Raw genomic sequence first — 17,525 nt, 5'->3', positions numbered from 1 at the left:
GGTCTGGGATCCATAGATCATGGCAACTGGGGTCCTACAGACTCAGGACCAGTGTTTGGCAGTGGTGACTTTTATTGCCTTGAGGGCTTTTTCCACATACAGACATAAGCTGGAGCCAGGCAGAGCAGGTTAGGAGCCCAGATTGTGTAAATAGACAGTGACCTCAACTCCCTGCTAGGGGTCTAACTTGGGCTGGGTGAAGGATTTCCCAGAAAGATTGTCTTCTAGCTTTGCCCAGGGAAGGACCCCTGCTTTAACAATTTAGAGTCCCTAGAGGAATATACATACATATATATATATGTGTGTATATATACATATATATATATATTCCAGCTGACCCTCCGCTTTAAACTTTGATGTCTCTCTAGCTGGAGAGAGGAAACAGCTTATTATTACATGGATATAGATAGCCTCATCTATCTTTCTGTCTTCCTTCCCTGGACACTCATTTAATGATAGCATTGGGGTTCCTGAGAGCCTGTGTGAGCATCTCTTTCCAACTCTGCTTTCAGTGCCCTCACTTTTGTAGATTGAAATCTGCCATGGTAGGAGTATTTTTATCATGGAAATTGGCAAGTGTGTTTTTCAAATCAAGACTTTTTTCTTTTAACCTGAGAGCTGGTTGTTCAACACTTGCAGTATGCCACTGCTTTGGGTACCCCATTCCATGAAAGGTCATTGCAGGGTGGGTGTAGTGGTGGGTCAGTGGCTGTCTCAGATTTCTGGGCTGACAGGCTATTATCCCTGGGACTGTAGGACACCTGGTACGAGTTCCGGGTTCTGGCCGTCATGCAGGATCTGATCAGTGAGCCCAGCAACATTGCCGGTGTCTCCAGCACAGGTACTTGGGCTGGGGGGTTCTCTTACAACTGTGGGGGGTAAAAGCCACGTGGGAATCCCCCAGTGAGATAGCTAAAATGAGGAAAGAAGGCTGAATTGGAAACAACGGAGAGCTCTGGTTGAAGCTGTGAATTGTAGTGTTTCTTAAGGCCCTCCGACCCATTCTTCTGCATCCATGATGGACAGGATTTCTCCAACTAAAGAGCTGCGTTTATGACACTTTCTAAAAGATAGCTGCAGAAAGAAATGTCGCTGATCTCATTATAGTTGTCAAAAATAACTTGACTTAAGTTCTTTTGCTATAAAATCCCTGTTTCCTCCAGTGTTGTCCTCTGTAATGGGCTGGGGCAGTGAACTGGAGAGACAACAGGTCAGCACGTATTTATTGAGTGCCTATTATAAGACTGCTTTATAATTATGGTGGTTTTATTTGGAAAATTACTGTTTGGTGTTGTTTCCCTCTACCCCTTCGTCTCCCTAGATTTTTTTCAGGCTAAATACAGCCAACTCCCTAGCATTTTCCCCATTTATCTTTCTTTCTCTTGGCCCTGGTCCCATTTATACACATCTTTCTCCGCTACAGTTCCTGCCTGAACACAGAAGAACCCCTCCCTTGCCCAGTGAAGTGGCTCCCTAGGTCTGGGAAGAGGCTTTTGCTTAGTGATCAAGCAATGGTACCATTTCCATGGGCACTGCTCACACAAAGACCTCTGGGACCAGTTGGCTCAGAGCTTGGCCAAGAAGCTCATGCAGTAGTACTCACAGAGCTATAGAAGCACCAGAGTAGGCAGACTTGGGGGAGGAGAAGGAAAGACTGAAGTGGCACCAGAGCCCTGGGGCAGTGGGGTGTGACTTCTGCATCATGCTAGGCACCATGGACCTTTCTTTCTTTCTTTCTTTCTTTCTTTCTTTCTTTCTTTCTTCCTTCCTTCCTTCCTTCCTTCCTTCCTTCCTTCCTTCTTTCTCTTTCTCTCTTGCTTTCTTTCTTACAAAAGTCCTGCTATAGACACATACCTCTGTCGTGGCTTCCCTCTAGAGAAGAGACCCAGAGGAACAGAGAACAGAGTTTGCAGGATAGAAGATGTGAAGGTTTTCATCAGTGAACTATTCTGTGTACAGGGAAGATTCCCCATGAGTGAATGAAGGTGCAGCAACCTCAGCCCCCCTCCCCCCATCTTTAAGCCCCCCGTTCCCAAAAGCTGTAGCATTCATTTGCCAACTCAACTCATCAGTGTGATTTGGGTTATTTTCATCCATCGTTATATCACCATAACAATGGGTTCCAGCCAAATATATCAGACTGCACAGAACCTAAAAAGTGGTACTTACTGTTATAACTGACTTTGAAGTAGGGTACAATAGATGGGGTCTAGTCCTGGCTCCACTAACAAGCTGTGTGGATTTGGGCACAAAGTGAAACTCACTTCTTTACCTGTAAAATGAAGTGGGACCTGTGTTGAATGTCTGTGCTAGCTCCAGTATTCTGAACTTGAGATGACCAGGACGTGCTAACCTTCCCTGTAGAAGTTGCTTAGTTGTGCTATAATGACTTAGAAATAGACAGATCTGAATTCTGTGGTCACAACCTCTTCTCCCTGCTATAGCATTTTTCCCTCAAGGTACCTTCACATCTACACTCTCATTTTGTTAAGATGACATAGCAGAAGGCAGAAAATACCAACAGGAGGTCAGAGTAGCAGTGTTGTGGTTTGGGCACTGATCTGTAGTATCTATGTAAGCAAGTTGCTCAAACTCTGCCATGACAGTTTCTTTACCTTAGAAAATGAGAGCAATAGCATGTGCTCTGTCTCATTTGAGGGAATCAGGTAATATGCATGAGAGCCCTTTGCAAACAGCAATAGCCAACTATAGATTATTATTGAAATTATTACCCTTATGGGGTAAGGTATAGATGTGATTTCTTCTTTACAAGCTCTGTAGGTATCACTTGACTTCCATAAACTAGTCTTTTCTGTCTCTTCCCCATCTATACAAACCTCTTCAAGTGCTAGAGTTGAACATGGAGCCTGAGCTTTAACATTGTCTGTTCTACAGAGGTAGGGAAAAATACTTGGGAGCTAGTTGTCAGTGTAGGTGGGGGCTGTTATGGGAGGGAGGTAGGGAGTCATGTGTGTTCCTCGCCCCTCCCTGCAGACATCTTCCCACAGCCGGACCTGACCGATGACGGGCTAGCTCGGCCTGTGTTGGCTGGAATCGTAGCTACCATCTGCTTCTTGGCAGCTGCCATCCTGTTCAGCACCCTGGCCGCCTGCTTTGTCAACAAGCAGCGCAAGCGTAAGCTCAAGCGCAAAAAAGGTGGGTGTTTGCCCCCACCACCCTGCTCTACCTGGCTCAGTTTCAAATGCTCCCCATTGGGAGAGAAGGTCCACTTTTAGCATGGTCTCCCTCGAAAAAAAGGGAAATTGGAATCTTATGGGTAGAACTACCAGCAGGACTTGATCTGGAAGAGGGAGTAAGGAAGAAGGATGCTGGGGAGGGTGTGCTGGGACCAGAATGAGAGAGAAGGCAGGTGTAGTGGTGGGCACAGGACTCTGGACTGGACCCAAAGATGCCTAACATTGGAAGGGCTTGCTGTCCTATGTGGCTTTGCTCCAGCCCCTGAGGACACCTGAGATAAATTTTGTATCCCTGGCCTCAGTAGGGTCTCTTCCCCTTCTTTTTCCTTCCAGATCCTCCACTCTCCATCACTCACTGCAGAAAGAGCTTGGAGTCTCCGTAAGTGCCCCTGCTGTTGTGGTGTATGGGCAGAGGGTTGAGGGTGGAGACAGGCAGGTGGTTTGTCTCACTCAGCCCAAGACAAGTGTTTCCAAATTGTTTGCTGTTAACTGATCTGCACGGTAATTTTAACTTGTCCACATTAACAGAGGGAGCAGTAGAGTGGACAGTCCAAATTAGCAGATAATCTCCTTAGCTTTGGAACGTGTTTGTTATTTTTTTTCATCCTAATAGATTTGCGTTCATAGTGTGTTTTGCTTAAGTTAATATTAAGATGGGCTTGCATTGCTTGAACACCTTGGAAATGAAGGTGACTAGACAGAATGTGACAGACAGTAAGGGCAGGGCAGAATGAAAGTAGAAATGTGGGTGTTCATTCAAAAAATGGCCAGCACACATTTAGACAGTGGAGAGTTGGCCAAGGTATTTCATGCCAAAATATGCAGCCCATCTGCACCCCTTTTCCTTAGTATTATCTTAGGTGTTTGTGGTTGTTTGTTAAGAGAAGAAAAAGAAGTACAGGAGCAGGTGTGCCCTGCCTCACACTCCGGCTCCTTCACTCACCCCCACAGCCTGTCATCTGGCAAGGTGAGCCCTGAGAGCATCCGCACTCTCCGGGCCCCATCGGAGTCCTCTGATGACCAAGGCCAGCCAGCAGCCAAGAGAATGCTGAGTCCCACCCGGGAGAAAGAGCTGTCATTGTACAAGAAGACCAAGAGGGCCATCAGCAGCAAGAAGTACAGCGTGGCCAAGGCTGAGGCTGAGGCTGAGGCCACGACACCCATTGAGCTCATCAGCAGAGGCCCTGATGGCCGCTTTGTGATGGATCCCTCTGAGATGGAGCCCTCGATGAAGAGCAGGCGCATTGAGGGCTTTCCCTTTGCCGAGGAGACGGACATGTACCCTGAGTTCCGCCAGTCAGATGAGGAGAACGAGGACCCGCTGGTGCCCACATCTGTGGCTGCCTTGAAGTCCCAGCTGACCCCTCTGTCATCCAGCCAGGAGTCCTACCTGCCACCACCAGCATACAGCCCTCGGTTCCAGCCCCGTGGGCTGGAGGGCCCCGGCGGCCTGGAAGGTCGGCTCCAGGCCACAGGCCAAGCCAGACCTCCCGCCCCCCGGCCCTTCCACCATGGCCAGTATTATGGGTACCTCAGCAGCAGCAGCCCTGGGGAGGTGGAGCCACCGCCCTTCTACATGCCAGAAGTGGGCAGCCCCTTGAGCTCTGTCATGTCCTCCCCACCCCTGCATACTGAGGGGCCTTTTGGCCACCCCACCATTCCTGAGGAAAACGGAGAGAACGCTTCCAACAGCACGCTGCCCTTGACTCAGACACCCACGGGAGGGCGCTCCCCTGAGCCCTGGGGTCGGCCAGAATTCCCCTTTGGGGGACTGGAAACCCCGGCCATGATGTTTCCCCACCAGCTGCACCCCTGTGACGTAGCCGAGAGTCTGCAGCCCAAGGCTTGCCTCCCTCGAGGACTGCCCCCCACCTCCCTGCAGGTGCCCGCGGCCTACCCGGGCATCCTGTCTCTGGAGGCGCCCAAGGGCTGGGCAGGCAAGTCGCCGGGCAGAGGCCCCGTCCCAGCACCGGCCTCTGCTAAGTGGCAGGACAGACCTATGCAACCTCTGGTGAGCCAAGGGCAGCTAAGACATACCAGCCAAGGTATGGGCATACCCGTGTTGCCTTACCCCGAGCCGGCTGAGCCGGGGGGGCACAGCGGCCCCAGCACATTTGGCCTGGACACCCGGTGGTACGAGCCCCAGACCCGGCCCCGGCCCAGCCCCCGGCAGGCCAGGCGCGCCGAGCCCAGTTTACATCAAGTGGTGCTACAGCCCTCCCGGCTCTCGCCTCTGACCCAAAGTCCCCTGAGCTCCCGCACCGGCTCCCCTGAGCTTGCCGCCCGGGCCCGGCCCCGTCCGGGCCTCCTGCAGCAGGCAGAAATGTCGGAGATCACCCTGCAGCCACCAGCCGCTGTCAGCTTCTCTCGCAAGTCCACACCATCCACCGGCTCCCCTTCCCAGAGCAGCCGCAGCGGGAGCCCCAGCTACCGGCCCACCATGGGCTTCACCACTCTGGCCACAGGCTACCCCTCCCCTCCGCCAGGCCCTGCAGGGCCTGCGGACAACCTGGATGTGTTTGGACAGACGCCTTCCCCTCGAAGGATGGGGGAGGAGCTGCTCAGACCAGAGCCCCCCCCACCGCCATTACCTACTTCAGGGTGAGTGTGAGCTGGTTTTTCCTGCCCACCTCCACCTGGTCATCTTCCACCCCCCATTCCTTACCTGCCCTCCACCCCTTCCATCAACCCAAATGACAGGGCTTGTCTGGACATGGTGCAGCATCCCTTCGGGAGAGTTCTGGTCTTGGCATCGACAGGGTGTGGTCATGGGGTTGAAGGTGGGGCTTACCTGCCCAGGTACCCTGCCAGGAGCATGAGGGATCTCCTCTACCCAGCCCAGAGATCTCAGGAGGCCCCCAGGGTGATGCGGAATGGACACACGTGGGCAAGGAGAGGAGGGTGTGGTGTGTCCGAGTGAGGGGTCACCTCAGTTACTCTTAGAGTGGAGAGCTCTCCATATCCCCGTGATCCTGGCTTTGGGGGTGGTTCCAGGGTTTACCCAGAGACCTTGTATCCAGCCTCCTTCCCTTCCCTGGGCTGTCCTCCCTGCTAAGCAGGACCCTGAAGCCTCATTTCCCTGGACCACCAGGCCTGGGGCTCCTCTTCCCAATCTCCTGCCCATAGCAGCCTAGAGAGCGCTGGGCCCCTCCCACAGACTCTCCAGGGGGCGCATCCTGGAGGCTGGGAGCAAAATCTCAGGCCTGTGAACTGTGTGCCCGGAGCCACATACCCTACCCCAACCTGTGTGCCTCGCAGGAAGCTGCAGACAGACAGACAGACAAACAGACAAACTCCTGCGACCAGCCTGCCTGAGAGGGCACACACTAAACTGTAGCAGCTGGTATTCCAGGTACCAGAGTCAGCCTGGATGCCCGTCTGTGCCTCTCTTTCTCTCATCTTTCTTCCCTGGCCCTCCTCTTCCTCCTCCTCCTCCCCCTCCCCCTTCCTTCCTCCTCAAGTCTGGTTTTCTGTCTGTCTTTCTTCCTTCTCCATCTTCTTTGGGTTGGCCCGACTTGCTCCAAAGGGCTTACCACATCTCTGTGGTGCCCCCGGTCCCTCCTGCCCTCCCTCCCACTCTCTCTTTCTCTCTGGTTCCGTCCTTTGGTCTCTTTTCTTGATGTGGCCGCCTGTGCAGGGGAGCAGAGTGTTCCAGAGGAGGCTGGTCTGGTGGTAGGCAGGATGGGAGGCGGTTGGAGAGGAGGGAGCCCAGCGCCCTTCCCCTGCCCCATGCACTCCCACCCTCTCTGGTACCTGGAAGTACAGCCTCCCCTCCCACTCCCCCCTGCTCCTGGCAGGTGGAGAAGGTGGAGGAGAGTTCTAGCTAGGACGCCAGGCGTGGCGCGCCCACGGGACCCCGTGCCTCTGTCTGTGCAGGAGATGCTGTGCGCCGCAGCCCTGTCTGTGCTTTGTGCAGCGCCCATCTGCCTCGTCCATCGTGCCGTCTGGTTCTCTGTCTCTCTCCTCTCCTTCCCCTCACCCCATTCTCTGGCCTCGCTTGTGGTTCTCTGGCCCCTGTGCTCCTCCCCTCCTCCCCTCTGGGTGTGCGTGGGTGGTTCCCCCACGGCCCGTGTTGATAACTGCTTTGTTTCTGATTGATCTCAGCTATCTGGGCAGTGTTGTCGAGACAAGCCTCTCCTCAGCTCAATAGGTAAGGGAGCTCCGCGGCTGGGGTGGGGCGGGGGGGTGGACAGGCGGACGGGGCTTCGGCAGGGCCATCGCTTCCTTTACAGGGGAATCCAAACCATGTCCCCTCACCCCCTCTGTGGGCGGCAGCCTCTGCTGCTCTGTTCCCACAGCTTCTGGGTTCCCCACATCATGCTGCTCCAACAGCCTCACCAGGCCACGCTCGGGCACCGCCTAGCTGCAGCTTCTGATTCCCACCCCACATGCCAAGCCTGTCCTAGAGCCTCTCTGCAGTTTTCCTCACTCAGATCCCTGCTGCCAACACACCCAGGGCCTCCCACAGAAGCCCCCTGAGACCCTGCATGTATCCCAAGGGGCCTAGAATGCCTAAATCTGCTTTGCATCTCTGCACCTCTGGAAACGTCAGGGCCACACTCATATCCAGAAACAGACCCCTTTCTGCCCTCAGGCATAGCACCACCCCCTTCCTTCCTAGACCCCGCAGAGACTCAGATCTTCCCCTCGGGTTGCTGGTCCCTCACAGTCTTCTTGGGATCTTACTAATATTCTCAAGGAGCACAGGGTTGGGGTGTGGCCCAGTTCCTTCCCTCAATAGCTGGGTCTTCCTTAGGACCAGGTCACCTGTAGTCCTGTGAGGGCAAGGGCAGGGAAATATCACTACTTCCCATGTTCCTTGCCCTCTATAGCTCATTCTTGGTTGTTACAGGACTGAGATGTGGACCTCGCCCTCAGGCTTACATAGCTTCCAAGGTCCCTGTAGTAGTCACTCCTGATCTCCTTGGGTCACAGCTCTAGGGTCTTGGGAGGATCTTCCCAGGGAGAGAGGACAGGCTTCCCCTGGGCAGGAAGAAATTGAGCAGTAAAGCACTGCGCTCTGCTCTCCACTGAGGTTGGTCCTCTTCTGGCATTCTCCCAGGTGGAAATCTAGGAACTTAGGCATTTTAGAGGGGTATTGAGTCCCTTACAGAGGCTTAGGGTCACCTGAGACTCACTGTCTCTCATGGTGACTAAGATACTTCTTTTTTCCATGGACGCCATTGGCTGTACTTCTGGGAACAAGCAGTGTGGAGTCAGGAGAGCCTCCTGGTTTCTCTAGGTGAGAAGCATCTGCATCCCTTGCCCACCTAGTGATGTCAAGGGAGGCTGATTACCCAAACTCAGAACTATAAATCTTCAGTCATAAGAGTGGCCTCCCATAAGGAGGACTGGGATGCTGTGCCATTTCTTTATGATCTGTAGCTATAAAATTGTAGCAGCCAAGAGGCCCTGGGATTGTGTCTGCTGCTGGTTGGGTGCCACAGTGCAGCCATTAGTACTGGAGAGAGCAGGGAGGGTGTCAGGAAGTAGTTATGAGCCTTCCTTCATGAGGAGCCTCCTGTGGCCTACTGGGTGGGTGCTCCAGGGGATGGTGACTGGACCATCCTCCACCTTCATTACTCTCTCTCCCTGAACCCTAGTTATGACCCCTCTGTCATGCCCAGAGAGGTGATAGCACCAAGACCAGTTCTCACTCCACTCTTGGAAAATGCCTGGACCTCATTCCCCATTGTTACTGCCACTCCCCTCACCCAGCTGTTGATCCCTGTCTCCACAATGTCCCCACTGCGCCAGGTCTGAGAGCTGAGCTATCATACTCTCACTGCTGTGGCAAACCCAGAAACCAAGGGCAGCGATGAGGGAGATTTGGTTCCTTGGGGCCTGGCCAGTATCCCCAGCCTAGGAGAATAAAGTGCTTCCCGCAGCCTCGGAGTTAGACCTTGATGGTGCTGGGCAGCAAGAGCCACCGCTCACTCCTGCTTGCTGAGAGCTCCCTGGGCGCGGTAGCTGCTGGGGCCATTGGGAAGCGTCAGGCTCCTCTTCAGACGCTGTCTTCATGCTGCGCCTTTGCATGTGTCTCCACTCGGTCTTGCTTGGAGAAGATGTGACACGTCTTGTCTACGTTCGTTCTCGCTCTGTTCCTGTTTCCTTCAGTCTCTCTCCTGTTCCTTTTCCCCAAACCTGCAGTTGTCTTCCCGCCTCTCCTCCTCCTCTCTCTCTCCCCTTTTTCTCCTCTTCCCAACTCCCACCTCAGAGAGGGGAGTTGTATTGAGTGGACCTGCCCCTTCTGTGGCCGTCTGGGAGGCTGGTGCTTCTCTCGGCTCCCTCTCTCATACTAGTAGCAACCCTCTTCTCACACCACCCTTGAATCCCCTGTCCTGTTAGTGCCAACTTTGGCCTCTAATCAGGTGGGTCTGGGAGGATGGATGGGCCCCCTTTTCCTGGGTGAACTGCAGGAAGGAGCTCCCATTTGGAAACAAATCTCTCCTGAGTTCTGAGGCCAAACACTGAGTTCTGACCCCACTAGAAAGTGGGGTGGATGCTGGGTGGACGCTGACCTCCACAATCCTGGCTTTCTGCTTTGTATATGGAGAATGAAGTGACCTTTTTCCTGGCTATGCCTCATATGTGAGTGGATTTCCTCAGCCTCTGCTCTAGTCTAAGGTCAGACAAGCAGAGTCTGCTGTCAGGCAATCATGAAGAGGATGAAAACGCTCCTTAAATCACTGCCTCTGCTGACTGGGACGGGCAGCTGCAAACTGTGTTGGAATGGTCAGCCCTCAGGGCAGTAAGAGTGGGAAATGTCCCATGGATTTTAACTTTTCTGTCCTGTGGCTCTGCCTGCTTTTTGAACCTTTTTGACTGTGTCTTTTCTTCACTATTCTGGGTAAGCACAGAGCTAAGCAACCAAGGCCCCTGGGCTAAATGATTGTGATTTGGGTTTCATATGGATTTTATGAAAAGAGAGAGAGAGAGAAAGTGAGAAAGTAAATTCCAGGCATTCTTTGGTGGTTCTGAACTGCAGAGAGACATCACTGGGACAGAGCACTGGAGATTAGGGGAAACCCCATATGACAAGGAAGATCCAGAAAATTCCTTAGGCTTTTAGACCTCATATTCTTACTTCCTGGGAGAAGGGGAGCCCCAGAATTTGCTGGATTTTAGAAGAATTGAGTTTGGGAAGAGAACTGTGACCTCCATTTCTTGGAGAGCCCAGGGTTGGATGCTGTTCTAACAGGGTAACCTACTGGTCAACCTCAAATTCACGTACCAACTTTATTCCAGGGATAGGATGAAGTTGCTTAACCCAAGCTTCCCACTGTCTTGAGAGACACCATCACCCAAATGTCATTATCTGATAGTTCCTGCTGTGAGCTTGACTGGGGATAAGGTCACCCTTCCTAGAAAAGAGAGGCAGTTTGATTTCAAAAGGCTTTACATGATGCAGGTAAAGTTTGTTGGACCACATTCCATGTGTCTTTTCTGTATAATTTGCTTAAAATAAAGATCCATTTTACACCCCACCCCTTCCAGACACACTTGCTTTTATTTTATTTTTTTCTCCTGCATCCATAGAGTGTCTTGGTACCTCGAGGAGCCTTCTGTCATGTTTCTGTGTTTGAGCCCTGAGCCCAAAGCAAAAACAGGTGGACAGCAGGTGTCCTGGAAGGGCTGGAGCTTGGCTGTTTCACAAGGGAAATTTGGCTTATCCTTCTCAATGTATCATTACCATTTGGGAATTTTTGCTTGAAGATATAACATCAGTCAGCTTTTTCCAATCCTTGGTCTGTCTTACCCTGACTGTGCCACTGAAACAGTGATTGTCAATGACTATAACAGCAGGGCACACTGATTTCTCAGGTGAGGTACGGAAGCACTGTTTTTCTTCTAGATAGATTCTGTACCTGTTTTCTTTAGGAAGAAGTTAGAAGAGCAGTTTAGCCTAATGTTGAGAATCTTGGCTCTATCACATAATAACTGGATTATCAGACAAGCTGCTTAACCCTCCACATTCAGTTTCTCCCTATGAAAAAAAAATAGGATCAGTATAGAATATACATTTTAAGGTTGTTGCAAGGATTAAAGAGAACTATTGTAAAAAACATAGATCAGTACTTGACATGGTAAGTGGTAAATAAATGCTATATAAGGGAAATGATAAAAGTAATGATATGTTAATTTTCATATATCTCTGGATGTTTTACCTGGCTTGGAGAATCCCTAGGAATTTTCGGGGCACCCTGAACCAGTTTCTCTTATGCCCTCATAGGTCACCCTGGATTATGTCATTTAAACACTGCTCTCTGGGTCCACTTGCTTGTCATATGCCTCTTCAGACCATGCATCATTCACCTTGTGTGGTCTTTCTGAAAAGGCTGGCCAAGACCAGGGAAGAGGTAAACTGAATGGGCAGATTCATACCTTTGATTTTCCTTTTAGGCAGCTGAAGAAGTTCTAGTCAAGGATGAGAAGGGGGTGAGGACATTCTACCAGCAGTGCAAAGTCATGCTCCCTCATACCCTGGCCATCTCTACCCTTTGCCTGCCTTTCAGATTCCCTGGCAGCAGCACCTGCTATATAGGATCTCTGTGGGTAGAGTTTAAAAGAGGAGGGGATGGGGAATTGGTGGGTTGGGGCTTTGGGGATGGAAGACTGACTTCTATTGGTGAGTTGGACTTCTCTACGAGATGAGACCATGGGTTGCCTGTGTGTGCATGTAGGTGGGGCCCCCTAGCCCTGTGCTATCAGGGGGAAATCTACAAGTTGTTTCTGACCTGAAATTTGGAGGAGAGTCTTGATACTTTATTTACTAAAAGACTGTGGACTGATGATATCCATCAAAGAAGATGGAGGTTGCTTCATTGCCAGTTAATTCAGGAAACCCCAGAGACCAGAGTCTTATCAACAATTAGTCTGTAAGTTTTTTCTTCCTTCATCCCCACAAATGTGGCCAATACTGGGGAGATGGGGCTGCAGACCTCCCATCCTGCTGTCATTTGTTGTTCGATCTCAAATTGCTTGTTGCTCACCACTGGGGACTTCTTTTCCCCTCACAGGGTTGGCTGTCCTACTCCCTTTAATCAGAATTTACCCAAAACCAGTTGTGACGGAGATGGAAAAAGGAGATGTGGGGATTGAGGAAGAGTGTGATTCACCTCAGTCCACCATGGTCCTAGAATGTCCCTACTTCCCTGATGGTGTGCTAAAGCCAGCACCGGCGGGAAAGAAAGAGCGACTCCTCTCTCTCTCCCTTTATTCCTCAGGCTCCGAGTTTGGCTTACTTTGAGAAGAAATGACATTTATAACATACAAGTCTTCTAGATTTGCTTTTATGACTTTTGAAAAATTCTCTCCAGTATGCACAGATTGTCACAGACAGTCCATCCTCCCAGCTACCTTTGGTTCCCTTTCACATGGGCTGCACAGGCTCCAGTCAAATTGTGGACTTTGTTCTAACCTCGTAGTTGATCCATCAGGCAAATGACAGCATCCATTCTGCAGCTGGGGGAGAAGGAGAGACTGAGATACATGGTGTCTCTCCCAGCCCTGGTTTCTCTACTGAATCTTAAAATGTAGACATTCACTAGACACTTGCTACTGATGGCAAGGAATTTGGACACTAACCATCATAATCTATTTTTACCTTTTATTTGCTTACATGGCTGATGGCATCTGAGCCTAGATTGCAGAAGGTCAGGGAGACACTCCTGCTGAAATGTTGGTAGATGGCAAGTATCTGTTACTTTTAGCTGCTGGGGCTCCGCCTGCCTTTTATAGATGGAGAGGAAGAAGCCCAAAGAAGCTGGGTTTTATGTACCTCCATCTCACTTGATATTGGGTTTCTTATTTAGACCTGGCCTTCTCTTTTTGGAGGAGGACAATTAATTGGGGTGGGATTACTCACCTACTGCTTTAATCTGCCTTTTTACTTTTCACTTAAAGGTCTTGCTTGTGAGGATTTCTGAGAGCTTTGGACATTGAAGCTGCTTTCTTCTCTGACCTTCCTCCTCCATGTTTGAGTGATATGGGCTGGGGCTCACTATTAAAGTTTCTCTCTCCCTCTCTTAGGTCTTCTGGTTTCCATCTGAGGTAGGCCTCCCACTGCTGGAGCTTTCTACTGGGTTTTCTCCCTTCCAGGGGCAATCAAGAGGCTGATGTCAAGGAAACATTGTGGATACCTGGGACTCCATAGAACTGTACTCTGTCCTCCTGTGGGTCGGCTATGTGGTTTTCTTCCAGCCCCTCTTCAAAAGCTTCCTTTTCTGGGAGCTGACCTGTGCCTCTCTAATTGTCCCTTCCAGAACACATCCACCTGCACCTGGGCATGCTGCTGCACCTGAGAGGCTGGAGGCTCTGAAATACCAACGGATAAAGAAGCCCAAAAAGTCATCCAAGGGCTCTTCGAAGTCAAAGAAACGATCCGGTAAACGGCGGATTCTCTCTTTCCAGTTCTCTCTGCCTTTATTATGGGATTGTTTGGCTCAGGATCCCAACCTTGGGTTTTCTCTAGAATTAAAAAAAATTTTTTTAATGTTTATTTTTGAGAGAGAGAAAGAGAGAATGACACAGAGTGCAAGCAGGGGAGGGGCAGAGGAGGGAGACACAGAATCCGAAGCAGGCTCCAGGCTCCAAGCTTTCAGCACAGAGCCCAATGGGGGGCTCAAACTCATGAACTATAGATCATGACCTAAATAGCATATTTTTTTTTTAGCATAAATACCATAAATAGCATATTTTCTTTTCTTTTTTGTAATATGCCTTTTGGAAATATCCCTATCTCCTTATATATTTCTTCTCTATTATTTCAGACCTTTTAGTTGGACATGGGAATTATGGGGTCCTACTCAGTGCTTAAGGGACATTGTGGCATGGACCCAGCCTCTGCTGGATGACCAAACTTTTCTCAGTGAGATAAAATGAAATCTCCTTACCTCAATATTCCATTGAAATATATCTGTTTATCCACCAGTGATAGATGGCTTCCAAGATTGTGCAAAAATAATTCAGCCCTTTTTTACACTTAGAAAACTCTTTAATATTTATCATGTACTTTTTACCAATAGTTTTAGGAATCTTATGATAGGCTGTCAAAAAAAGACAGCTGCACAGTTTCCTTGCAGATCTTTAATAACCACTGGAGAGTAACTTTCTTTGGAGACTGGGAAAGTGTCCTGCAGAGGCCCCTGGACTCTCTGGAAGACAGTGAGCACTTGTCTCTCAGTTAGCCTTTGGGTGGTGCTATTATCCTATTAGTTTATAGATGGGAGTCCTGAGGCAGAGAAGAGGAAGAAGCTTTTTTTTAGGGTTTGGGTGAGAAATTGAGCCCAAAGCTGAATGTTCAACCTATTTAAGCTCATTGCAGTTGAAGACACATGTACCCACCTACGTACATATCTATTTTTTTTTTTAACAAAAAGAGCCACATCAGTTTTTTTCCCTCTTGTTCTGTTACAGTGTCCTGTGCCCCATAATATGTTGATGGCTCCCAAATGTTTTTAGCCCCAGTCTCTTCCATAAGCACAAGTCTCATATTTCCAGTTGTCTGTTGAACATGTGCTTAGATGTTTTATAAGCCTTTGAAATGTCCAAAATAAAGTTATTGATTATCCTTTCCAAATCTGCATCTCTTCACTTCTCCCCCAACCTCACAAATGGCACTGCTGCCTACCTCACTGCTCGGGCTCCTTCAGCCTTGCTTTTCTTGCTCTCACGTGTCCTGTGCAATCTACTTGGTAAGGTCTGCGGGCCCAACTTTTACAGTATATCCTAACTCCACCTTAACTGCTAAAACTAAATTCTGAGTTACTCTCATCCCCACCCTGATTATTCCAGTGACTGCCTCACTGGTTATCCTGCTCCATCCTCGCTCCTTCTATAATATATTCTACACCCAGAAACTGAAGTGATCTTTAGAAAATGTAATAGCATCCTCTTTCAGCCATGGCAGTGTGCACACACACATGCACACATGAACACATGAACACACACCTGATTAAAACCTTCCAGAAATTTCCTGCTGCAACCAGAGCAGATTTCAAACTGCTTACGATACTCTTCTCTGTCTTTCCTGTCTCTGTCCTCTGTTCATTCTGCTTCATCTGCAATAGCCTTCTGTCTTTGAAATGTGGCACATTGGCTCTTAACCCAGGGGTTTCACATTTGCCCTTCCTTCTGTTGGTAACACTTCTCCCTCGGAGCTTCAGAAGGCTCCATTTAAGACTCAGGCATGACTCCTTCCAAGAGTAGAAGTGTGCATCAGTCATTGGCTCTCACATGGCCCTGTTTTCAGCTTTCTTTGTGCTGCTATCAGTATCTGAAAATTTCATTTCTGTATTTTTTAAGTCTGTAATGTTTGTTTCTTCCTCCTCACCCCACATTTAAGTATAATCTTCTAGAAACCCAGCACTTTACTGCCCTTTCTGCAGAAGGCCCATGAGGCACAGGAGTGGCCCTAGAAGTCTTGGAAGCGCCAGGCCTGGTTCTATTGCAGGGATTGAAATCTTGGGCAAAGTCCACCATTTCTGGGGGGGGGGGGGCCAGGGGAGGGGTGAAAAAATGAGTCCCAACCCATTCTTAGATACCTTGATCCCCAACACCTAGAATGATGCTTGGTACCTAAGTGGCACTAAAAAAGAAATACTGATATTACTGTAATAAAAATAAAAGTATTTCTAGTAACTACTAGATAACAGATTTAAACAAATATACTAAATATTAAATAAAAGATTAAAAAATGCCAATTGACTAGACCTATCCTACTATCCTACTTTCTCAGCTCAGTACAAGCAGGGAGCAAGTGTATGTGGTTGGTTACCCATATAACCAACATGGGGATCTCTGCTGTAGTGGCCTCCAGGCCCTGCTACACTCAGCGATTCTCGCTGTCATACTAGAAAGCCAGGATAGATGTCCCAGCAGATGAAAAAGGTGAGTGTGTGACGTGACAATCTTCCTTTTCACCCACTTTATTTTCTTCCCATTTGTTTGGTGCACCTGTTCCCTTCTCTCTAGACGGTTCTGCCTCCCAGGCTCAGCAGCTTCCAGACTCCCAGGTTCTGTGGCCCGATGAAGCCGTCTGCCTCCGAAAGAAGAAGAGACACTCTCGGCCTGACCCTTTTGCCCGCCTCTCAGACCTGTGCCACCGCCAGCTTCCAGAAGACCAGACGGCAATTCTCAACAGCGTGGATCATGATGACCCTGGCCATGCCACCCTGCTGTGACACAACACAACTCTAAGTGTTCCCTGAGTGGCAGTGCTGGGCTGAGGGGCAAGGGAGGATGAGGGTGTGTCAGCAGGCGGGCAGTTTCTGGGGCTGCTCTGACCTTTGTTCTGTTCATTCTGCCTCTGACCAGAGTGGAACCTCTGAATCCTGGCCATCCAGTCTCACTTTCGGGACAGAAGGCCAGGGGCAGACCTGTAGGTAGAGATCAGAAAGTGAACCAGGGACAGGGAGAGATCTGCCTCCTTCCCACCTCTCCCCTCTTCCCTGGCTTGATTTTTCTCACCTCTTCAAATATCTTTGGAAGTGAAGAAGGGGAAAGCAATGGCTTTTACTGCTCTCTGCTTGTGTTTCAGTTTCTCAAATCCTTGAAGAGGGCTGGACTTCCATCCCATCTTCCAAATCTACATATATATAGATATAGATACAAATGCATATGTATGTAGTTTGTGGGCTTCTCTATGTATATATATGTACATTGAAGCAAAGTGCTGTTTATTTCTGTGGTCAGTGAAGGAAGGAGGTAGAGGGCAGCAGACTGCTGGGGTTTGTGAGTAGGACTGGCTGAGAGCCAGCTGGGCATCTGATATCCGTCCTGGGTATTCTTCCTTCTGAAACAGGATTCATGGCTTCTCAGCTGAACTCTACCTTCTCCTGTCCAGAGCAGAAATGGGTCTTCCAATGCTTTCTAGCTGCCTGCTTTGGGGGTTCAGCAATGAGTTACCACAGAACTAAACACAAGCCTTTATTTCTTGGTTCCTGGGTGAAGAAAGGGTAGCCAGCAAAGGGCCAGACTGGCATCTTTCTTCCTTCCACAGTTTGTCCCATGCTGCGGAAGTAGAAGCTGCTTAGCAGTGGGGCCAAGAAGCAGGTCCTGATGCACAAACTCGAGCTGATTCATCAGTCCCCTTTGGTCCAGCCAGGGCCAGAAGCCCTGTGGCCAAAGGACTTCCCGCTCTGGAGCCATCTGTTCTGAACACCAAGCTGCCGCGGCTCTATTTATATCCTGCCTCTGGCTCGGCACCCTCTGGAGCGCTGCTCCAAAGGCACTGATTGGATTCCTCCTTTCCTTTTGTGGGAGCTAATTCCCCAGATTGATTAATTGCCACTTGTGGGGAGCCCGCCTGCGTCTCCTTTCCATCTC

At 49.8% G+C, this 17,525-nt stretch overlaps 1 protein-coding gene across 1 annotated transcript in view; it reads left to right on the top strand.

Moving 5' to 3' along the window:
• IGSF9B (immunoglobulin superfamily member 9B) overlaps positions 1 to 16,381 on the top strand; it is a 46,515-nt gene extending 30,134 nt beyond the window's left edge. Inside the window, exons 15-20 of the mRNA XM_047823285.1 lie at positions 757 to 841; positions 2,995 to 3,156; positions 3,531 to 3,576; positions 4,149 to 5,798; positions 13,463 to 13,584; positions 16,173 to 16,381. Of these exons, the coding sequence (XP_047679241.1) occupies positions 757 to 841; positions 2,995 to 3,156; positions 3,531 to 3,576; positions 4,149 to 5,798; positions 13,463 to 13,584; positions 16,173 to 16,381 (2,274 nt within the window). The remainder of the gene's footprint in view (positions 1 to 756; positions 842 to 2,994; positions 3,157 to 3,530; positions 3,577 to 4,148; positions 5,799 to 13,462; positions 13,585 to 16,172) is intronic.
• The last annotated feature ends 1,144 nt before the right edge of the window (positions 16,382 to 17,525 follow it).

This window comes from Prionailurus viverrinus, chromosome D1, assembly GCF_022837055.1.
Source record: "Prionailurus viverrinus isolate Anna chromosome D1, UM_Priviv_1.0, whole genome shotgun sequence".
Lineage (NCBI taxonomy): Eukaryota > Metazoa > Chordata > Mammalia > Carnivora > Felidae > Prionailurus > Prionailurus viverrinus.
The sequence above is the reverse complement of the archived record's forward strand: the minus strand, read 5'-3'. Positions and strand labels throughout refer to the sequence as shown.